General features: G+C 44.0%; 1 protein-coding gene across 7 annotated transcripts in view; it reads right to left on the minus strand.

The window, feature by feature from the left end:
- Positions 1-25,170, minus strand: part of MYSM1 (Myb like, SWIRM and MPN domains 1) — a 1,148,256-nt gene that overhangs the window by 493,042 nt on the left and 630,044 nt on the right. For all 7 annotated transcript variants that reach the window (XM_069642083.1, XM_069642079.1, XM_069642082.1 and 4 more), the window contains one exon: positions 22,954-23,031. In XM_069642083.1, the coding sequence (XP_069498184.1) occupies positions 22,954-23,031 (78 nt within the window). The remainder of the gene's footprint in view (positions 1-22,953; positions 23,032-25,170) is intronic.

Here is a 25,170-nt window from a genome sequence, read left to right on the forward strand (position 1 = left end):
AACACCCCCTTCAATTGTAGGTATAGCAAGACAGAGAGCGAGCCCATCCCCAGTACCTCTTCCAACTCCTGTATAGTAATGAAGTTGCCATCTTTCCATAATTGTCCTGCGCTTTCCAGACCTGCTTCGTACCAATTTTGAAACCTCTCTGGATTCGGGATTGCGTCCCTGATCCCTGGAGCCCAAAGATGACCCAACGGGGATGGCCAAGTTGTAACACCAGCTGATCCGCTCCCTGATGCCAAATGCTCCAAATGGTGTCCCGAATGGGGTGTCCCCTATGTAATAATTCCGACCTGGGAACCCAGGGCCATTCACTGACCATTGCAGGCCTCAAATGGTGATTGTCAAGGCCCAACCATTGCAGGTCTTCCTGCCGTCTGAGGTGCGGGATAAGGACCCTAAGCTGAGTGGCTTTATAGTACGTGTGTTTCCCTGGGAGTCACCACCCCCCACTCCCACTGTCTTTCGGGAATCGTGAGAGAGAATCCCTGGATGCTTTGAAGTAGTAGTCAGGATCTGTATGGGGATCATCTGGAACAAATAGAGAATCTTGGGAAGCACTACCATTTTAATCGTGTTAAGTCACCCCATCCAAGAGAAGGTCAGCTTGTTCCATTTTCTCAGATCTTTCTCTACCCCAGTCATCAGGACCCGGGGGAGGGGAGGCTGGGGAAATTCGCCTGATATAGGCCCTTTAATTCTCTTGTAACGTTAATGCCCAAGTATTGCAGTGTCCCCAGGATAATTGTCATGCCCAATGATAAGAACCACCCTCCTTTCCGTCTTTGCTTTTGTCTAGTGGAAAAAGGACCAATTTGCCTGTGTTTATTTTGAACCCTGTCATTCAAGCATTTTCTTCAATCACCTCTACTGCGGCTGGGTCTGAGGTCAGTGGGTGTACCCCATAGAGTAACAGGTCATTGGCGTGCAAGCCCAGTTTATACATTTTCCCGCCAACACTAATCCCCTCCACCCGCTGGTCCCATCTCAGTCTGTGAGCGAGGGGTTCCAGTGAGAGCACAAAGAGAGCAGGGGAGAGAGGTTAAGCCTGTCTCGTCCTTCCCAGGCTGTCCCACCTCGAGCATCCCCCCCGTCAACCAAAACACATGCCCACGGGGAAATCTCTTGCCCAGCCCTATCTTAATGAGGACCACCTCAAGGAAATCCCATTCAACCCCATCAAAAGCTTTCTCAGCATCTACCGAGTGAAGAGTGGGGTCCCCCTGCATCCCTTTGGGCCTCATTTATTTCTCATGGTGTCTACTGCCTGGCACCCCCTCACAAAACCCACTTGGTCAGAGTGAACCAATTTTGGTAAATGCACCTCAAGTCTTGCAGCCAAGACCCTATCATAGATTTTGGCACCTATGTTTAAAAGTGATATTCGGCGGTAGGAGCCACAGGATCTAGAGTCCCTGCCCTCCTTGGGTATCACCGTAATGAGGTGTTGGACTAAGGAGTCAGGTGCTCTCCGCATCTCCATGATGTCATTGAAAAGTAGCATCAGGAAGGGAAGCATGGCACGCCAAGAAGGTCTTATAGAAACCTGGAGCACTCCCCACTCAGAAACGCTCTATAGCGGTCTGAATTTGTTCACCAGTGATTGGAGCATCCATGGCCTCCTTCTCTATGCCTTGGAGAGAGGGGAGGTGGGAACCCTCAAGATATTCCTCGATCTCCTCCCTGGGACCCTTCCACTCACATTTATATAGATCCTCATAGAATGGAGCAAATGCTTCCTGAATCCCTTCCGCTGTGTCCCCTTCTCCCTCCACCCTACGCTCGACCTCTGTGACCCATCCCTCTGCCCGTTGTCCCTCCAGTCTCGCTGCCAGAAGTGTGTTGACCTTATCTCTTTTCTTATAAAATTTCTGTTGAAGGAACTGTAAGTTGCAAACTATTTTCTCTTATTCCAGCAGTTTTAACTCCTCTTTCAGGCCCCAAGCTTCCAGAATACGGTCCTCCCGATCTCTGGGTGCCGACTGGGCAAGCCTCTCCAGGGCTCCTATTCTTTCACAAACCTTTTTCTAGGAGTGTGCGTTGCCTTTTATTAAGGAGCCCCTCCCCGTTCAGCAGGCCTTAGCTGCCTCCCATACTGTGCTCTTCCCTACCTCCCCAGTGTCATTGATGATAAAAAAGTCCCTAATTCTGTTCTCCATTTCTCCTTTAAATACCGGGTCCTTCAGCAAAGAATCGTTACATCTCCATTTGGAGTTTCTGGGGTACAGACCCTCCCAATTAATGTCTACAGAGACCATGTTGTGGTCTGACCACGGGATCGGGTGAATCCCTAGTCCCTTTATATTCAGTGTACATACACAAAGACAGTCACTGTTATCGATTCCACCTATTGCAGCCATGTGCAAGTCCTATGCCCAAAGTGAGTCCCCACAGAGAACGTAAGCCCCCAAGCTCTAAAGGCTTGATTACCACGGTGAACATTACAAGAGCCATCACATCCACCCTAACCACCCCAAAATCCCCCTCCGCCTCCCCACCACCCACACAGCGCACAGTCCCTCCCAGTTACCATCACCAGGCAAGTCTGAGCCACCAAACAAGCCCGAAGCCCAGGCCACATGTCTCTGCACCTAAGTGTCGGGTGCCCCAACCCATGCCTCCAAACTCAACAATCCCCATACGAACCAAAACAATCTTAAACTTTTTCAAGCTTTCCGAAACCCTGTGCCAAACCCATTCGCTCTTTGCAATCCTTAAGGTGCTGACTGTGCTCTCCTCTTTTCTCTGAAATACCCCTAGGGAGCACAGCCGTAGTCCAAAGGTACATGACAGAAGTCCCAAAGTGCCAAACTATGTAGCTGTGAATAACCCTTCATGCCAAGCTTATCCCTCGTCATCCCCAAGAATATGATCAGGATGTGTTTGGGGAGAGGCATTGAGCTTCATAAATTTCCTGGAGCCCGGGATTTTCCTCCTTTTCGGTCCCTTAATGCGCCATCTTCTGGCTCCTCCGTTCTCCATCTGGGATCCCATGGCAAATCTTTCCTCGACAAGTATCTCTCTCGTGGCTCTATTTATTTCTTCCTCCCTGGTGAGCCTGTACCTCTGCCCCTCAAGCTCGAAGGACATCGAAAAAGGGAATCCCCATCTGTAATGCACACCTTTTTTCCGCTCAACCAGCTTGTCAAGGGTAGGCACAGTCCCCTCTTTGCGAGGTTGAGGGAGGACAAGTCCTGGAAGACAGTAATACTTGCTGTTCCCAACAGGACCAGCCCCCTGGCCTTGGCCTGGTCTAGGATCTTGAGCCTGTCTGGGTAGTTGTGGAAGCACGCCAATACTGATCTCGGGCCTCCAGCCCTATGATCCCTTTCAATTTTTGTTTTGTCAAGTGAGTTGTCCCCAAAGAGGAGTTTCGTGAGATTGTGAGTTATTGACTTGAGGTCCCTTTGGGTCTCTGCCTCCTTTTCCAGGATCCCGAAAAATCAAAGGTTATTCCTCCTTTCATGATTCTCGAAATCGTCCACCTTAGCACCATTTCTGCTTCCCGCTCTCTATATTTGCCAAACTTACATCCATTTGGGTCTCCAGGGTGTCCAAGGAGGATTGGTTGTGTTCCACCTCTTGCAGCCTCTCTTCCATTTTGTCAAATCTTGTGAACTTTTCTGCCAATGTCGGCCCTCATATCTGGATCTCTTCCAGTAGTGAAACGACGTCCTTCGTTGCCATCGAGTCCCCACCCTCGCCACCATTGTCCCGTCTCTGTTGTCTTTGCTTTCCTTCCTGCCCATGTATGCAAATTCTGCCAGGCGTGATCTGGGTTCCATAAAACACCACCCTAGGTGGAGCACCGTCGTGAGCAGGGGCCCTCTGGGGCACACTCCCCCTCTGATAGGCGATAGCCAGCGATACCTCTGGAATTGTCGCGTCCATGATGTGCGTAGTTGGGGATGGGTAACTATTGTGATCACAAGTGGGTTCCTAAGAGCTGTTCAGTGTGTTGGGGGCTGGGGTGATGTCCAGAGAGATGTCCACACCCCTGAAAAGTCAAGAGACCTCTTCCCCCGGGGAATTATATCCTCTGTGTCAGGGACTGGGTAGGAAGGCACACACCCTGAGTTCAGGAACCACACACCTGGAGTACTATCCCACGTCCAGTGGAGGCCCTGTCTGCCACTATCCAAAGTTACCGTGATTCTCTTTCTCCCTGCCTGCGGGCTCCCCAACTCCTTACCTCAAGGGCTGTCATGAGCGCTACTCCCGAGGAGCCAAGACTGGCCCAGCGTCCCCGGAAGCAGGCTCATCATCCACACCCCCGGTTCCAGCAGACCCCTACAGGGGCCCTTTGGACCATGTCCTGCTCATAAGGAACCACAGTCCCGGCGCCATGGGCGCCGGGCTCATATTCTTAAAGTGTGCAGTAGTGATTGGGTGGACTTACCTGTGGCAGACCATGCTGCATACTCACCTAGAACAATCCAAGCTGGGTGAAGTCCCAGCCACTGGCTGGGAGGGACCAATCCTCTGTTACAGGAACTCTTTTCTTACCTGGGTGAGGCTGGAGGAAGAATACGCACCAAAGCACTTCTCCACTATTTAAGCCACGCCCGATAGAATTCACGTGCTTCGCGTTATTCTGCAGCAGCAGCAGCAGGACGCTCACCGAGTCGGCTCCTGCATTCCAGGTCCAGACACACCCTCAGCTTCTCGAGCAGCAACCTGTGGATGAAGAAAAGGCACAGGAACATCTACTCACCAGAATTCAGCCACAAGAGTCCAGTCTCCGACAACCTGCAAATAAAGACATAAGGTTAGAAAACGGGCAACACGCTCGCAGCTGCGCTCGCTTACCTTATCCATCCGTGATCACACCGGAGTTCACCACGGCCTTCGCTTCGGCAGCATCCCAGCACCTGGAAGACAAAAGACATTGTTAGTGGTGCCCGAGCCGAAGGGTTCGCAACTCAGTTATACTTACGCGCTTCTTCACGCTCAGCAGCGGCAGCATCGCCCTCAGCATTTCGGCATCTGAAAGAAAGGAAAAGACATTATTAGAGGTGCCCATTTTGAAGTGGCCACAATTCAGAAATACTTACGCGCTTCTTCACGCGCAGCAGCGGCAGCATCGCCCTCAGCATTTCGGCACCTGAAAGGAAGGAAAAGATATTATCAGAGGCGCCCATTTGGAAATGGCCACAATTCAGTTATACTTACATGCCACCGCACGTGCAACAGCGGCAGCATCGCCCACAGCATCTCGGCACCTGAAAGACAGAAAAGGACATTATAAAAGGGTGCTCCTTCAGAAGCGGCCTCTGATCTTCTATACTCACGAGCCTCTTCTTGCACAGCAGTGGTGGTGTCGCCAACAGCTCCTCGGCACCTGAAGGACTATTACAAGCCACAAAAGGGCACTGAGCCTAAACACTGAAATCATCCAGTGACGTAACTGGATTCCACGCGCCCCTGCACCAGAAGCAAGATGGAGAGCTTGGCTTTACTAAACCAAAGGTGAGAGTTCGTGGAGACCAGTCGAGAACCAAGAAGTGGGAAAAGCAGAAGATTGGTGGGAGAACTTATCCAACCAGCTTGTAATTACCCCTTTTTCTTCCACCTGCAGAAAACTCACCTTACAAGCCAGACAGTCAATATTCGGAGGTCCTGCCCAGAGCGTCTTCCGAGTCATAGAAGCAACTGTAGCAGTCCAGTTTGGGTCAGCGCCTCCGTGGGAATCAGTTGAGCGTTACAAGGGCATCATTGAGGCCAACATCACAAGGACAGGATCTCAGGGCCTCTTTGATCACATCCACTCAAGGATTCTACAGGGGGTGTTGCTCAGTTTTGAGCCTTCATCCAAGTCCCCCTCCACCATGGGGTACTGTTCTCAGGGGACGACACCTCATGGGGGTCACGTCATCCTCCTCAGCTAGTACTTCCTTTAGGGGCGTGTACCGGCCCTGCCCGCCTAAGGAGGGGGCCCTCACCCTGCAGGACGCTAGCACCCTTGCTCTGGATACAACTTCAGTCTCTTGGGTCCAGGCTCCCCAAGCACAGTCCAGTGACTGGTAGCCTGCACAAACCGCAAATCTCTACACTCTCCTGCAGGCGGGGAGGGACCAGGACCAGACCTCCCGGTCCTTGAGCACCGGACGGGTTCCCAGTTTCCTCTTCTACGCTACTGGGGTCCCCCAGACAGGGCGGGACCCTCGGTGTATCATAAGTGCCGGGAGCGAGGCACGAAGCCTTCCCCCTGCCGATCAGCGAAGCACACCACCTCTCCAAAGAAAATGTTAAGTATCCCTGATCCGGGGGAAAGGGGTTCAGGGAGGGTGAGGGCAGAGGTCTCCGTCTGCTCGTCGGGTCGGGCTTACCTCCACGGTCTCACTGCCAGAACCAGTTGTTGCGCGGACCGCATTAGCGCCAGCCTTCCCCTTTTTGCTTTCACTTTCCACGCTGTGAGGGAGAGGGACGAAACATCAGTTCTGGTGCACCGATTTCCTCTTGGTTTTCGGTCACCGTGGAGCCTCCATGGTCCCTCATCCTTGCATGGTGTCAATTGACCGTGTTGGGGGCACATTCAAGGTTTAAGAGCCTGGGTGACAGAGGGACGCGTTCAAGAGTCCTGCATCCACGTGGCCATCTTAAGTGAACTTTTTGATTCCAGAGGGGCCTATGCTTGGGGAAGGGATCCCTGAGAGGCCCAAAGGAAACTGAAATACATTATTGTAGAGATAAAATGTAAAGGCTTGGTGAAGGGAGGCCTGAAAGGAACTGTGACTCGATTTGGGAATCAGAGCGGTCAGAGCTTGGGCAAGGGAACCCCAAGAGACCCAGAGACATTGTAAACTATATTGTCCTGCTGCAAGAGCCCTACCTGGAAGATCCCAAGGGCATCCCTTTTGTGTTGAACTATTTTTAAACTGGTAGAACGAAATCTGACAGAAAAGCTACCTGAAAGCAGCATTGGCTTGCATTTCTTTTTGAACCACCATTTTTGTTTAAGAAGACCTAACATCCAATTTGTTTTAAGGGTGAAGGCAAGCATAGGTTTTGACACAGGCATCGACGGCCCGTAGAATCATACATTGTGGGAACAACTCCATTAGAGTTAGGGCCAGTTACACAAAAAAACAACCCAATGAAGTTTTATAATAAAGGTTTTCAAATTGAGTCTCTGTCTCTCTTGATGCCAAGCCTGTCTCACAGATGGTTTGTTCAAAATGGTTTTACCACACTGTATGTAGCCATTCATCTGTTTGGAGAATCAACAGCTTTATACCAGTATGGAAAGTACATCTGATTGACACTTCTATCTGTAATCTGCAAACGCTATCCGCCAATCATTCTTTGGTTCGTTATTATGCAAGAGCAGAGATGACCATAATCTGAAGTCCACCAAGAGGCCGTACATTAAGAATATAGACTGCACACCTGGTGGAGGCAAAACAATGATTCAGACCCAGGAGGTACACTTTTCAAAGTAATTCTCACTTTTATTGGCAACACAGGGCATATGTCCCTGTATTATCAGTTTCTAGATCGCTCTCTTAAAAAAAAGTAAATAGCTTGTTTGTTGCAATGAGCAGTTTATGTTCTATGAAACTATGATTTATCTGCAAGGTACCAGGTTTAGTGTGCTTTTGTTGCCAGGGGATCAGCAGTGTGCCCTGGTGCCACATTCCTGAGCCTTTGTGCCGATGAAGGTCTCTGCGTAACAGGCGAGGCACATTTACCTAAAAATCATACTCCAGTGGGGTGGTATGTAAGTTTAGCCTTCACTGAGGGTTTACTATTCTACTTCACTCAGGGGAAACTAGGTGGTTATATAATATACGGCACACACACTTGCAAGCACAGCATGACATGAGAATGAGCAACATGATCAAAAGAAAGTTTTGATTTTGAAGACAAGGTTGCCAGTGCCTGCCACAAGTGAAGTGGTGATTTTGATATAACAGCCTTTAAGATCTATCAAGGTTGTATGATGCCATGTTTTCACTGCAGTCCCTATACGTTTGCATTTTAAACGTGCAATTTTCACCACAGTAATTTCTGCCTAATTTATTTGTCTTTGAATATATATGTGCTGTGTGTTTGGGGTAGGGAATTGGGGGCGGTGGGTCGCAGGGTGCGTTAGACGGGAGTCATGGGGGAAAATCCAATTTTAAAAAAAAGGAAAAAAATGGCAAAGAAGACCACAGTGAAAATGTGTAAAGTGGCCATGCTGAAAACATGTGCAATCTTCATAATGATCTCATTGTTTAATCGAGTTGAAGGTTTGCTGCCATGTCAAAAAACACTCCAAATTGGGGGCTTATTGACCATGATGTCTACGGCTTAATATATACCTCATTGAATCTGATTAAACTCAAACATCAAGACGCCCTCCCTTCAAGCCTCTCAGTGGAGTACAAATGCTTCACGTTTCCATCCCACTGGTCAATAACGCATAACAATCCATGACTGAAAGATAAACAATTGGCCTGTGTGGATGAAATATAAAACATCATGGGTTTTACACATGCAACAGAAAGACGGAGTGCCATGCTTTGGAGAGCTTCAAACTGTCCAACCCGACTAGGAGAGTCTGCTGGATTTATGTTTTGCTAACAAATATAGTTAAGACCTTTTGAAAAGACAGGAGCATGAATTCAGCTCCGGCCAACAATCCTCCGGGTAACATTTGTCAAGGTAGTCCCAGAAGACTAATAAGAAAAAAAAGAAAAGAAACAAACACACAAAACACCCCCGCACTACACACACACACACACACACACAAACACATACTTGCCCATGTATACTCTCCTAGCAACCAATGCAGGATGACAGTCTTCCATTTTCACTGCAGTAAAGAAACGTTCACATATAATTTGTGGGATATATTTACCCACTCAGGAGTACTCCCATCCATAACCAAGCTGCACTTCAACAGAATCAGCAAAATGGCTGCGCTGACTCCTTTGAGCACCACTGCCTCACATCAAAACTGCGTTTTGCAGCTACAAAAAGATGGCTGCACCATCTTGCCAAGCACATATTGGGCAGGATGGAACAAGGGGGCACACTGAGAAAGCCTGCCATTTTGTTGCGTACATGTACAAAAGAAGGGGAGTGAAAAAGCAGTACTGCTTTGCTGCACACCAAAATGTTCCCCATTGAAAAAGGGAAATATTTCCATTTAAAAATGATGCCGTTCTGATGCTCTATTCCTCCGATTCCTCATTACAGTACTTTTATTAATGAGACCCTGCCAAGCCCATCCACATTCACATTGTGCTCCAGCAGACAAGAGCAGTATCCCTGAAGGACAGGCTGTTGTTGAGATCTGAAGGAATCAAAAGAAGCTTTACTTCAGCTACACGGGAAACGCTCTACTTTTGGGCTACAAAATGTCAAAGATCAATGCATCAAAAAGGCCCTGGCTTTCTGGGCCTATGTCAATTTCAGTGTATCTGAGTTTTAAACAAATTGCTGAGTACAAGAAACTAACTATGACTGCAGAACAATGTTGGAATTCATAGGGAAGAGACAAACCGAATTTGAAAGAAAAATGCCAGCAGTCACCACGTTTAAATGTACTTTTGCAAATAAAGAAAAATACTTGTTTAAAAGTGTATGTTGGATAAGGTCCTGCCCTTATCTAGCAATGTGAAGGGGTTTTGTTCTGTGAAACATATATGGGAGATCTTATTCAAAAGGCTTTATTCTGATTTATAACAAAAATAAATAAAATAAGGAATTAAATTGCATTGGCTGCCTGGGGGAAATCAGCCCCAAACAGGTTTCTGCTTGGGGGGGTTGCCAGCAACAGAAGGCCTCTCACAGTAGATGCTAGAACACACAAGTGCTAATTGCTACCTTGGCAGACTATGGCCTGGAGTGAGGCCCCTTACAATGGAAGTTCTGGGACACCAACCTGTGAAATGGAGGGGGCCATAAAACCTTCAATCAAACTGGGAAAAACTCTCCCCACACTGGGCTGAAGAGAATAAAATGGTTCCAGTGAAGGACAAAGGATGCCCATTTGTTTCAAAAGACTATTTTATTAAGAAACTTTGAAGATGGTTATTTTTGCAACAGTAATTCACAGGAATGTAAAAAGTTAACAGTTTTAATTTAAGACGTAGCCTCCACTGCCACCTTGGGAACAGAAATGGGAGAGAATTGGGTATTCCATGTAAAGTGTACCTGATGCCATTGTGAAAATCAATACTGATATGCCTAATGATAATCCATACACATGTATAAAGTTATAGAATTTTAGGCCGAATATTTTACACTAAAAATGACTAAAAATTATTAGAAGGGCGAAACAATGTCTTACAAATTGTAGAGTTGGACTGCCATCCTGTGCATAACATATGTAACTTGCTTATGTAATTTGTTAAGATGCTTCAACTGTACAAATGTGCCATTTATGGCAAAACAGGATTTTAGCTAACGTAACTGTCGGAGGTTCTGGGCATTCTAAAACTTGCATCATAAATCTGACATCATGCCCTTGAAACCCAACCAGCTGAGAGGAAGGCGGTAACCATCACTCCTGACCAATCCAGTTGTTTAGAGGCATGCTTAGCTAAGCCTGCCCTATCATATATGTCACCGTGCTCTATACAAAGGGTGGCTGACAGAACGCTATATAGACTCTTTCCTGAATTTCTTGCGCTTGCGTTCCTGATCTTCTACATTCATCTTGCCAGATTCCAGATTCCACTGCAAGGCCAAAGCATAGCTGATTCCAGATTCCACTGCAAGGCCAAAGCATAGCTGATCCTATCCCAACAAGGCCTCAATCCTGAAATCCCACTAAAAAATCCCAATAACCAAAGGGAAAAGCTGTGGTATTCTTTTGGGAAGCATCCTGAGACCCGACCAGCCTTTTTCCCACTTGCTGCATGCCCGCTGCAAACCTGCCATCCAGCTGTCCTGATTATCCGGTGACCAGACAGGCCTAGCCGTTCTGCTAGGAGAGTCCGCTGCCATCTGGTGACCCGAGCCCTGGAGTCCAGAACCCGGTTGACTGTTCCTAATCCCAAATTTAAGAGTGAACTTTAATTATTCCCCATCCCATAACATAGTCTACCCCCTCCTGACTTTTGTGTTTGTTCCACTCTCTAAGCAACCCTATCCATACCCTGATAACTTGTATAGAATGTTTGAATTTTCTGTGACCCTGTTCTTGTTTTCTAGTATTAGTGCAATTCTTTCCTTCACCTCCTCTGGTAACTCATTAGCCATATTTGGAATAATTTAAATTAATTCCCACATAGATCTGAACACGGCGGGAAAAGGGTGACGTGTTATCGCTTTCTTTAACAATAGTCTAGTTTGATAGTTTTAGTTTGAGTCAAATTTGCCTTTCATTTTTAAAACCGATTTTCTCTTTTTAACTGCTCTATTTTCCTAAAAACAAACCTCATTCTACCTTACAAATCTCTCTCAATTCTTCACCTACAGCCCTCATTTCACTTCCATATTCAACCAGTGCTGTGCATCTATTACCCTGCCCAAAACTCTGTGTTTTTCATCCATTTTCAAAAACGTTTTGACATTTAAAGCTGAAAAAAGTGTAAAAGCAACTTTTCTATGAGTGAATTCGGCTGCACTGTGTTTTCAATTTGAACCTGCTTTGTGAACTGTATGCTTTTGTGATACCTTACGTTATAGTTGATAGTGATATAACATTCCTGATTTCCTGCACCTGCGTTCCTGATCTTCTACATTCATCTTGCCAGATGCCAGATGCCAGATTCCAGATCCCACTGCAAAGCCATAGCATAGCTGATTCCAGATTCCAATGTAAGGCAAAAGCATTTCTGATTCTACCCCAGCAAGGCCTCAATCCTGAAATCCCAGTTAAAAATCCCAATAACCAAAGGGAAAAGCTGTGGTATTCTTTTGGGAAGCATCCTGAGACCTGACCAGCTTTTTGCCCACTTACTGCATGCCCGCTGCAATCCTGCCATCCAGCTGTCCTCATTATCCGGTGACCAGACAGGCACAGCTGTTGTTCTGCTAGGAGAGTCCACCGCCACCTGGTTACCGAGCGCTGGATCCAGAACCCGGTTGACTGTTTCTGAACCCAAATTTAAGAGCGGACTGGGAGTATTCCCCATCCCATAACACATAGTCTACTCCCTCTTGACTTTTGTCTTTGTTCCAATCTCTAAGCAACCCTATCCATACCCTAATAACTTGTATAGACTGTTCTAATTTTCTGTGCACCCTGTTCTTGTTTTCTAGTATTAGCGCAATTCTTTCCTTCACCTCCTCTGGTAATACATTAATCACTATTTGGAATAATTTAAAATAATTCCCACATAGATCTGAACACAGCTGGAAAAGGTTGACGTTGCGAATCAATCTTTGAACGTACCGTGGCTTTCTTTAACAATATAGTGTAGATAATTTAGTTTAAGTAAAATTTGCCTTTCATGTTTCTCTTTTTAACTGCTCTATTTTCCTAAAAACGAACCTCATTCTAACTTACAAATCTCTCTCAATTCTTCACCTACAGCCCTCCTTTCACTTCCATATTGAACCAGTGCTGTGCATCTTTTTTTAAAAAAAACCTTTTGACATTTAATGCTGAAAAAAGTGTAAATCCAACTTTTTCATGTGTGAATTCGGCTGCACTGTGTTTTCAATTTGAACCTGCTTTGTGACCTGTATGCTTTGGTGTGACCTTACCTTATAGTTGATAGTGATATAACATCTTATACTGTGATCAAACATATGCATATCATTATTTAAACACACATATAATTATTTATCAAAATCTGAGTGTCATTTTAGGCCTTTGCAAAGGGATCACTCGATTGAGCAGCACCATATTACTTCTTTCCTCTCCCCTTTAATCGCTCTCTTTGTAAACCCGCAATTTAAACGCCTTTCCCGAATGGAGAGTAGCCGGCTGTACAAAATTTAGAGAGATGTTTTTTGGACACAATATCAAATGTTTTGCTCTCTGTAAAGAGGAACTTGCTCTGCAGGAGAGGAAGAGTTTTAGATACTTCCAGGTTTGTCACTGGTTGTTGGCTCCACCCAATAATTCTGCTGCCATAAGAAAGCTTAACCCGTTTGAGCATTTATTTGACTACAGACGCCGGAGATCCTCATTTGATTTCTAAACTCTATAGAATATTATCAGATGAAAAAGACATCTACATGTCAACAGGCTTGGGCCAAGTTGACGCTTGGAGTCAATTTTGGTCCTTATCCCAAAAATGAAGAGCACTATTCAGATCAGGGAGTTCTGGTTTAAACTAATGTTTCAATGGCATTACACCCCTGAAAGGCTGCGTAAAACTGCCCGTCAGTCTCAGCTTCATGTTGGATGAGATGTGGAGGGAGGGGGAAACTGGTTACATGTTTGGTGGTCATGCCCCAAGTTGATTCAATATTGGAGGGAGGTGATGGGAAACATGGGGAAAATGTTTGATTTCGAGATAGAGCGAAACCTTGCAGAATCTTTGTTGGGTATGGTTCGAGCTGATAATATAGCTTGGCCAAAATTTAAGGGGAAAGTGCTTTACATTATTCAGCTGGATGCCTTTTTAGTATTGTCTGGGAACTGGAAAATGGCGGATCCTCCACATATCAGAGACTGGTATAATAAGTTGTGGAACTTTGTAGCTTTGGAATGAGTCACCTATGTGATTCAAGGGGAACAGGCTAAGTTTTCGTCGGACTGGGATGCGATTTTGAACTTTGTACCTGGAGATTATGTATAACAATATTGCCCTTGGAACCTGCACATTTTGGACATTGTGTGAATTGTATATTGCTTTAACTTCCTGTGTATCCGGGGGGTTGGGAGAGGTGGGAAGTTGGATATTGGGAAAGGGTGGGGGTAGTTTAAGGAGGGGGAAGCGGATTTTATTTTGTCTTTTGTTCTGTAAACTTGAAAATCCAATAAACAAAAAAAAGATGATGGCTACCAATGAGAATGCAGGAATTGGAGAAAGATGGGATTTCTTTGAAGAAGTTTTGTCCAATCGTATGTGGGTGGGTAGATGGTGATAAAATATACGGGAGTGTTTTAACTGTTGCAAAATTATATATAATGTGTAAACTTATGTGGGCAGCGCCATCAAACTGCTCCCCAGACAACTGTACAATAAACTTACTTTACGTACAAACATGAACTCGCTGAAATGGTGGGCCTGTTTGGGTAGAGGTGATTAAAAGCCCATCCACACACATTAATAGAAAATAGCAAGATAGTCAGATTTATATGTATTTCCATGAAACACTTCACTTTAAATAGGGTAGATATCTTGTTGTACAAATAGATTCATATTTCAAAACAAACTTCAAACGTACCACCATATCAGGCAAATTACATAGTTTTCACTCCAAAGAGTATTTGCCAATTTTTTCATTTGCCTCAATGCGTTTAGAATATTCACATAGATCAGTTTTCAAGGGAAATCATGCAGTTTTCCTACACTATAATTAATCCGTCAACCCATTCTCATTTATGTAAAAAAAAAAAAAAAAACTCACTTCGATAGTATGTATAATTAACCTGCAAAATTCAATATCCTTTCACTCAAGCGTATAAGTACATGTAATCACAATATTAATGCCATCAGAGTTCTAAAATGCTCCCAAAGCACAGATATACATGTTCTTTTGAAAGGTAGAGGACATTGCTCACCACTTTGTATTAGAGAAGTTAAGAGTATATGTGTTGTAAAAATTGCATCAATGTGGATCCCATAAAGCCATCCCCAGCAAAAGGTAATCATCATCTAAAAGAATGGCCGTCTAGGTTATCCCCTCTCAATTGGTTAGAGTCACAATACAGAATTTTTCTTAATTAAACTAATAGAAGCTCACTCAGGAAGCGAGGCACAGATCGGCTACCATGATTCTTAAAGCTGAGCCGGTGTGTCCACATGACAAGGAAACTACGTCCTCTCAAGATGTGGATCATCAGGGTGGCTGCCATCTTAGAATAGTTTAGAAAGAGTAACAACATACTAACGTCAAACTTATTAAGTACTTAATCCTCACCCAAAGTTCACAAATAAAATAAGTTCTGCAGCAATAATGTGTAGAAAACATTGCCTATATACCTTATGCTCTCGTATGGCTTAAAGATAATATAGTCAATATCTGACATTAAAACCACTGGGTCTGGATAATCAAGATGTGATGTCACATAATTGCAACAGTATGGATATAATTGAGGACCATAACAAATACAGAGTGTCTTTCAGAAGGTTTTCAACTGTCCCCATTGTTCTAACCTAATTTAAATAATGTCCGGGATTTGTCACAAAATCAACACCACAAACATTTAAATTCATGTAACATCTCAATGCGATCGCCCTTGTACAAGGAGTCACTGCAACAATTAAACTACCCATAGTTTCATGTCGGCAATAAATAGACCGCTCACAATCTTTAGGAGGACTACTCATATCCTCCATATGACAATAGTGAAATTTTGGGAGGCACCAAAGGCAACGTAAGTACACGACAAGGGTGCATATCCTGCTCACAGTCCCTTTACTAAAGTGTTCATCAAATCAGATACCCATCACGGGTAAAACATCCCGCTCACAACCTCATCACCAAAATCTTTGTCACATTAAATCATGACCATATATATCAAATACTGCTGGAAAAGCATCTCCCGTTGGTGCCCCCTCACAATTTAAACAAAGATTTACAACCAACATTAATTTAGAGAAAACTTGACAAGTCCATTCCGCATTCGTACCCTTTGGTATCATGGAGTCCCACAACTCTATCTAAAATATCTCCCTTTAGAAAAATTGGTAGTATAAATCACTGCCTCTTCTGTGGGGCCTCACATGTTCTAAAATAACCAATTGTATTTGTGCAACATTGTGTCGTGCCTCAACATAGCATACAGCTACTGGAGATTTAGGATTGTTGAGCCTGATGTTCTATTTATGCTCAGTCCAGTGCAATAGTAACATAAAATAATCCATACAGACATTTCAGACCATATACAATATTCATTAAGTCACATGTGCTTGAATGGCTTAAGGCAATCTTTTTCCCCCAGAGTAGGGTTGAGTAAGTGTCCTGACTTACATTATGTTTAAGCAATGCTGGCAATTATTGCAAGGTTGCGTTCCCCTGTAACTAGACCTGCTTGTTCATTATGTCCTACATCAGCTCTTACAAATAGTCTCTCAGGGATTTTTTTTGTAGGCAGAAACAGGTGGAGATGTAAATAGTCTAACATAGGGTCAAGTTTAAGTATCTGCATCTGCCAGTTGTTCTTGATAATGTGACAGTTCTTTGAACTCTGTTCAGAGAATGTAGCGACAAACTAATGGAGGATTAGTCTTATCCAATATTGGCATCAACAGTGTTTCCCGCGTTAACACACTCTCTGTACTACTGACTCAACCAATTAATTTGTGTACTGTATCAAAAAACCTCTGTTTCAAGGTTTTAGACTGTTCCTTATAATCACCATCACAAGAAATAATGTACCTGAATTTAGAAATCGACTTAGTGCAACACTCTCTAGTGTCCTTTTAGGGTGAAAACCTATTGCCAAACGTCCGTTGGTCTAGAGAAAATAGTGCTTCTCTATTCACAATTGACACAGTAGACTTTCATATACAAAAGGTTGACTTTAGTGTAACTATGTATCATGGAAAATGTGCAACGTGGTTGAATGTGAGTCATGAAGTCAAATAAATTTAAGAGTTCAGTGACTGTGCCTTTGCAAATACCAAAGATGTCGTCAATATATATCTGACGTAGATCTTGAGATATTGCATTCATCTATCGAAGTGTAGCACATGTATCTTCAAATAAAGCATAAAAGTATTGGCGTAACTTGTGGCCATTACAGCCCCCGTCGACATACCCTACATCTGAAGAAACTAGCGTTCACCAAATGTGAAATTTTCTTTGACAACACAATCTTATTGAGCGCCAACACAAAGACCTAATCAGCTTTACAAGAATCTTCCGAAAGTAACAACCATTCCATAGCTTATAGACAAACATCCTGGACAATGTTCGTGTAAAGTCTAGAGACATCAATATTTAACAGGATTTTACAGCCCTGAGCAAAACTGATGTCTTTCAATCTTGTGAGAAAGTTACTCCGTATCCCTAATGTATGTGGAGCTAGTGGAGATAAGGGGCTGAATGATCCTATTCAAATATTGGGCCAATGGCTAAAGTATGCTGTGTGTGGCTGCAATAATTGGTCGTCCGGAGGGTTTGTGAGACTTTTGTGAATCTTCGGTAATGTATACATTACCAGCATTACAGGATGTAATTTATTTAAGAAATATTTAGTACGGAGTGAACACTTGGTAATTTGCCCCATATGATGGTAAATTTGAAGTTGGTTTTGAAACGTGCATCTATTCGTACAAAATGATATCTATATTATTTGAAGTAAGGTTTTTCATGAAAATATATATAATTCTGACTATCTTGTTATTTTATATGTATGTAAACGTTTCTGTAGTGCGTTAAATACTTGGAATGATTGTCTGTGCATTATGTGCATTTGTGTTACTCATTGCATAGATGAGTCTTTTGGGGATACGTTTATTTATATTTCTTCCTGTTGGCCAGGGAAATTAATCAATTGCATCCGAAGTAGTTTCAAAATTGATGGAAATGTTTATTAATCAATAATTACATGTGCATTATGCAACCCCATTCTGTTTGTCAGTCTTCCATTTTCCACACAATCCGGTCTGTGGGGCAGAGATGGGTGACAATAACTTGGGGGGGGTAGCACCTAAAGGGCAAGAAAAAGACAGTTGCTAGTGGGGATGGCATGGCGAGATAGCGGTTTGGATGGCGACCAGGACACAATTGTGGGAGGGAGGAAGACCGCAACTGTTGGTGCTCCATAATATATAAAACCCTGAATCTAGGTCCAGGAAAGGCGGAAGGCACTCCGGGAAACAGTCTTGCTTGCAGTAATCGCAGCAAAACACTGAGGCAGGAAACCAAGTTATGTCAGCCAAAAATCAACAGACCGCTTGTTCACGTTTAGGGCAACAGACACAATAGAAGGACTATTTATACAGTCATCAACTCTAAGACTTCTGCGTAGAGATTCGTGCACACTTTCTTTTTGTCTCTTATACAAGTTCGCCATCTTGGAATGGGTTAAAGCGTGTTAGAACTCATTAAGCTTAATAGCATAGAAAAACAAAACATGCTTTTTCGAACATGCTTAGCTAACCCAGGGCGAGCGTTTATAGTTATCAAAAACCACTTTATGTGAGGTAAGTTCTAGTAAAAATAAATAAATAATTTCATGCAGTATCTAAAATAAAGTGCGTAGTGCACGCATTCTTTTAAATTCTTCGATTCAGGTTTACTTAGTTTTACCCGTTCAAATACCTTTACCAGTATTCCCGAGCTGTGCAAAATTTGCAAAATACAGCAGATGTTGTTAAGGTGCTATGTGCATTTAGCAGCCTCACGACATAATTCTATATCGGAACATGATAAAATGCTTAGTGCATCCTTAAAAACAGATGTATTTTACACTTGAATCATTTGTTACTTGCATGAATTAAAAACCATTTTCCCAAATCATTGTTAGGGCAATTGCCTACACATAATAAAACCTCACTTAAAAAAAAAGCCCCATATAATGTAGATAACCCTAAAAAAATAATGTAGAGCAATAGGAGTAAGAGACAGATTGGAAATTAAGAAAGATGTGCATGTAACTGTTATTCCATTGTGTTGCATTAATACTTCAACAGAGAATATCCGTTGGTTGCCCTTACAAGAAAAAGAAGTGAAAGAGTACAAACTAAAGATCTCGGAATGGTAAAAAACTAAATAGACCCTCTAATCATTGTGATTGTGAGAAAACATAACACCCATGTTTGAAACAGACCAAAAACCAATAACAATCAAATACATTTTACATGTGGGTTGACGCAATCCTATAAATGCAATATATTATAAAAAAAAGCAATATATTTTAAACAAAGGACAATACAATACGCATAATACTTGAGGTGACAGGAACTCAACTTAGCATGCATCAGTCTGGGATCATCTTTGGCAGATCAATGTTTTGCTTAGATTGCTCTGGAGCCCTATCAAGTTCCTAGGAATGTGCATAATTCTTCATCTAGGTTCCAAGATGCATCTGGTTTCCATTTGTCGCAAGAGGAGTTCTCGGTTTCCCCCCTTGCTGTTTTTTGGATAACATGTATTCCAAAATATCAAAAGCCGTCGAGTTTTCCCCCGTGCTTTTCTTGGAAATGTAGGGCCATTGGGTATGTTGGATCAACATTTTTGATTGCTCTGATGTGTTGCAAAATTCTAAGTTTTAACTTGCCGATCGTACTCCCTACATACCACTTAGCGCACAGGCAGGTAAGGACATACACAACGTACTCTGTTTCGCAAGTGATTCTAGATTTTATGATCACATTGTTTTTCGGAACAGGATGTTGGTATTGTTTGATATTTTTTGCAAATTTGCAAGCCTTACATTTTGTACATCTTTGAAAACCCTCTGGGTTGGTACTTAACCAGCTTAGAGTCACTGGTGCTGCTCTAGGGCCATATAGCTCGATACCAAATTATCTTTCAAAGAGGCTGAACGCCTATAAGTAATATTAATGTTGGACCCCAAGGTACATCCCAGATGCTCGTCCTGCCTAAGTACATGCCAGTGTTTGTGTATTACTTGGCGAATGTTCTTGGAGGCTTTGCTGTATGTCAAAATGAGACGTGAGGGTTTGCTCACCAATGTTGACACCCCCTCCTACTAGCACAAGTGTAGAGGGTACAGTAAAAGCTACACAACATATTTTGCCTACTGCCCACAGATAACCCTCTGTCCTGTGTATTGTCACAAGGCCACTACCCTGGCCTCTTGACAAGGGGATGGGCACTCTTAAGCTGGTAGTGGGAAGCCAACCAGGAAGCCAACCAGAGCCAGTCCTTTCCCGTGAGGACAAAGGTGGCAATTGCAAGGGTCCCAGTCGCTACCCCTGCCCCCCTCGGAGCCAGCATTTTATGTCGTACACCGTTGTCTCACACCACGCCTCATGTGCAAAGTGCTCGCCAGATTTCCTCTCTTTCTTGTTGAGTCAACAAAACCTAGGAGCCAAGAAAACAGCATCAAAGATAGAGTAAGCATCTAGCGCCCCATGCAATTCGTAAAATTAGCTGAAGGCGAGTCAGTAACAAAAACTTTCCAGCAACCAGCACTACTGGCGTTCCGCACCAAAAAGGATTGGCAGCAAGCATAACCCTCCGTAGTGCCGGCAGTGATGCCATGTGATAGTGTGGCAAGTGTGGTTAGGTGAGTTAGTGTAAGGAGTGCATGTGAAGTGCGTGGGACTGAGTGACAGGAGAGTGTCTGAATAGAAGGAGGGACTAGCTGTGTGGAGGAGGGACTAGAAGTGTGAAGGAGAAAGGAAGAGTGACAAAGGGTGGAGCAATATAAAATGGTACAGGCGATGCACTGAAGGACAGATGTCAGAGGGAGAGAAGAGTAGAGGGGTGGATTTGGAGGGGGAGTGTAGTGAGAGGACAGGAGAGGAATAGAAAGCAAGCAGGATAGAGGAAGCACTACATTAAGCAAGGTGTCTGTAAGGCACAATTCCATATCCTTCTAGAACACCAACCACTGGATAGAGTAGGGAAAGTTCTTGGAACTCCCTCGGGTGCCTAGTTCGAGAAAACATCCTGTGTTTAGGTCCTCATAACTAATACAGTCAGATTTGAAACAGAACATGTATGTGAGATTTAAACTTGTACATTGTGTCCTTTATGTACAATCCATGATGCTTTACATGTCCTCTAGATGGCTCGAATTCTTCTTTGTGACATTAACTTTCTGTATTTGGGAATGTCTACAAAAGGTACGTTTCTATCGTACCAGATGGCCTGGGGAGCCAAAGTGTAGCTTCTGGTAGCTGTTGGCGCCAAGCTAACCAGGCTATACAGGGCTAGAAGCAGGAGCTAAAAAGCTTCCAGAAATTTAGAACCCTGCAGTGCAGTTTTATAAGCATTTAAAACAGTATGTCCATAGCTTTGGCTTTTTAACAATCAGGAGGCAAAGCCAAGTCCACAGTACGGTAGCAGGGGGTTTAACTACAATACAGCTATGTGACATTTGGCAAGCAGTGTATTCTGAGCATGTGTGCCAACCGTGGGGGGAGTAAAACAAGTCAAAACAATCTGTGCAGCACTGGGTAGAATGGGAAGTGGTGGGATTCTTTACAGTGGAGTTTTTTTTTGTTTTAGCAAGCAGCAGTTAGAATTAGTGTTCCAACATTAGGGAAAAAAGCAGTCTTCACTGGATGGTGGTGGGTTTCATTTCAGAAAGGTCTTGCGATATTTGACAATCAGTACATTCAGAGCACTTGTGCTCCATTATGAAAGTGGGGTCCAGCTACCCCTACCATCTCCATTTCACATGCATTCTTACATTGGGGCACACTCAGGACACTTGGGGCAGTCTGAATTTATCGAAGTTGCCCCTTCTCTCTAAGCAACCAATCCCTGGAAATTGCCTCATAACCACCCTAAACTGTCATAAAGCAGCTGGCAAACTTTCAGCTTTACAAGAAGCTGCAATTAGCCACTCACCAGTTCAGTACAATCAGTCAGAGGTGGGCATTTATTGCCACTTCTTTATGAAGTCTTGACTGCTACTTTTAAAATAGAATATGTGACAGCATTTACAAAGGACTACTGCTCAAAACACATGTATGAAGTCAAGCAAGAGATCATCCATTTGTAGAACACGTTTTTTTGAATTGGTTAATGTAGCTTCTCTGAAGTGACTGCAGGGCAGTAAGGAAACAAATCTGTTGGAAAATACGAGAGCCATCTGCCAGCCTTCTCCAACAAAGAAAAATTGGCAAGGTCGTACTAACACATTTGCTTTCTGACTAAATGCCAAGTACAGGCCACGTATTGAGTGAACTGGGCAGACCAAACAAAAAAACAAAAGAAAACATAAGATTGCTAACCACCGTGCAAGGAATGTGCAGCCTAACCTAAACAATATAGTCTACAAAAGCACACTGACCTTTCACACCATCAATCGTACTAAAACTCAATTTTCCTACAAACATACTTCACAACCATCAAATACAACACAAACACCTCTGCCACATAACCAACTTGAAATCACACAAAAAACTACACATCACTTCCGACATCCCACCCAATCATAACACACTCAATCTCCAACACTACACTACAGACACACAAAACAATCATGTACAGATTCACACCCAAGACAAAACACCAAACTCAAGCAGGGACAGTTTTTTACGAACTAAAACTACCAACAGAACAGGAGCAATACTGTGCGGTCTATATCCTCCCACTAACTAACTCTCACCTACCCCCCCCTTCCTTTCAGATCTACCGGGAGACCATGAAAGAGAGAACGGGAGAGAGGAAGGCAGAAAGACAAAGAGAAAGAGACAAAGAAAGAGCAAATGAGAGGGACAGCAAAAGAGAGAGTAAAAGAGAAAGAACAACAAGAACAGCGAGAAAGATACCACCTTACAATTTCAATAAAAAAAGTGTGAACCACCTCATAAGCACCACAGTGCGTTCCCCTCATGGCATGCAGAAGGATACACTAAGAACTCAATAATAATAAATGCACTACTTGGCTCTGTACATTATGAAGTACCGACAACAGTTGGTCACTACTGGTGGCTTGTGGTATTAGTTCAGCCACAACAAGAGGGAAGCACTTTGCCTTTACCTTATTTCCTTGGAATCATTCTTCCATTAACTGTAACCCAGGCATTTTATCAACCATGAAGCGTTACTCATTGTGTTTATGAGTGCCGGTATGCTGCTTTCGCTACTTTACATTTGTTGTGTAGGTTTCCATTATTTCCAGGGTTGCCTCATTCACCATGTCATCTTAGTACATTGTATATTCATGCTAATTTGGAAAGAAAAAAAAAATCTCCACATATAGTCTTTCAAAAAATATCTGAAGAGTTGGCTAGTTACCTCAAACGTCTGACCTTCCAGTTCTTTGGCATCTCGCCAATTGCCCCAAGAATCACGTACTCGCCGCCTCCTAGTACGCTATAAAAAAAGAAAAGATTTTTTCTATTGGTGCATGTTAAATGGGACAGAATTGTCTTGCCTTACTTTTTGACTTACACTTATTAAACTAAGCCAAATTGATTTTCCATTGAATTATTTAGTAGTTTCTATTAAAAGCCTATTCTATATGTTCTACAGCATTTGCACACAGGATACACAAAAGACTTGACTCTCGAAGTTTAGTTCACACGGTTTACAAAGAGGTCCAAAAAACAATTAAAATGCAATAACAGAAAATCAAAGATTTCAAAGCCAAGTCTCTCACACTAGGTTTGATAACCCGCCTCCGGTCTCAACTCCAAGTTGCGTTGCAGGTTTCCTGAACCCCATGAACAGTCCTGGTGCCCCAAGGCGTATCGGGTAAGCCTTGCCATCTCGCCTGCCAGCTAAAAGGATAGTGTAGTTTGTCTGCCAGTTTGAGGTGGAGTCAAGTATGGTCACCTTTCCTTCCCGATACTTGTTCGGACCCGCTATAACTACTTCCACAAAGCTCAGGGCATCCCAACCTTGGTTGCCCGAGTAATCTGGCCTCCTTGAAAAGGTCTACCCTCTTCCAGCCTTTTTGTCTGACTTGTGCCAAACCGGCCTCCTCCTGCCTTCCTGTTCTGTTCGCTACGGGAGGCCTGTGCCGTTACATCCTCCTCTGCTGTTAAAACCTCTGTTACCACCTGCTCCTCCATGGCTGCTACCACCTCTATTGTTATCACCACTACCTCAGCTTCTACCAACTCCTCGTCTCACCAACATGGAACATTGTATCAAGGGCAGCTTTCCAGGTCTCAAGGAGAGTCTTGATTGGTGTGCATGGATTACTCATCTGACCTAGTGGGTGGGTCTATAACTGTATCAGGGCAAGTGCTGCTAACACTATGTGGATCAAACTGACCCTGGTGAACGCAAGGCATTGTTTTTTCCTTCCTTGGGTTCGAAGGCTGCCTAGCGGGAGATTCAAGCTCTTCATTGAAGAAGGGTTATGGGTCTGTACCCTGCCATGTGAATATGACCAAGGGAGAACAATCTGAGTATCCTCCCAATACCTCCGTCTGGAGCCAAAAGTCCAGTGGCGATAAGAGGCACACGCCGCCAGGGACACCGCTTGGCTATCTCCAGAGCCAAGCAGAGGATCTCATTGTTAGGCAGAAACCTGTGCAGTTCCCTCTGGGACCACTGCAAAAGATTTAAGACTACATGTGGTTGGCAGTAAACCCAATTGGTAGTAGTCTGTACCACCCAAATTTACCTGGTAGCTGTGGCTGAGCAGTCAGACTTCTCTCAAGAAGAGTTAGGCAGTATACAGAGTATTCACAATAGGTCAAAAGAACACAGTAGAACAAGCAAGCACTGACCAGAGCTTGGTGTAAAAGATATAATTATTTATTTTAAAACACATCTAGTTAAACACACTGGCACTAATCTCAAGCAGTTCAAAAACACGGTCACTAAAAGATATACACTCCCTTCAACGATTATTAGACAAGTCTTCAAGTAAAGCAACACTTATTTTCAGACAGCGGTGAGCGCTTAACGAAGATGGCACTCTAATCAATCGGTTTAAAAGGGAGAGAAAGGCAGAGCAAAGATAGAAACAGATCCCAACACTTTCGGAAGAACACAGTATGAGAAGAAGGCAGGTTAAAACTGTAAAGTCAAAGTTAACAAGGCCGGACCCACTTTAAGAGGCTCCGGTCGAAATGTGTCCAAGGTCACACAGTTCAAAGTGCCCAAAGGTCTCGCAATAAGTTCAGAAAGAGCTGGACCAAAAAGAAAGGGACCAGTTAGATGGTCAAGGCGGCCAGCCCAGTCCAGAAGGTTAAGGGATTATTGTTACCTTGTAGCAATCTTTAGAAAGGGAGGCCTGGCGGACACGGTACCTTAAAATGGTGAGAACGCTCCAGCGGGGGCAGTTGTTCCTGGCAGCGGGTGCAAGTCGGTGCTTCGTCCGGAGGAAGAGAGGATCTCGTCGGGGAGGAAAGCAGGAGTCCGTTGCACTGCCAGAAAAGAAACCAGCCGCGGAGTTCTCAATTAAAAGGAGCGGCCCTCTTATTCGCGGTCCAGTGGTAAGTGGCAATCCGGTTGCTGGGGTGCTTGGCACAGGCAATTCGACCACAAGACGTCCTG

Source organism: Ambystoma mexicanum, chromosome 1q (assembly GCF_040938575.1).
Source record: "Ambystoma mexicanum isolate Mex_15411 chromosome 1q, UKY_AmexF1_1, whole genome shotgun sequence".
NCBI lineage: Eukaryota > Metazoa > Chordata > Amphibia > Caudata > Ambystomatidae > Ambystoma > Ambystoma mexicanum.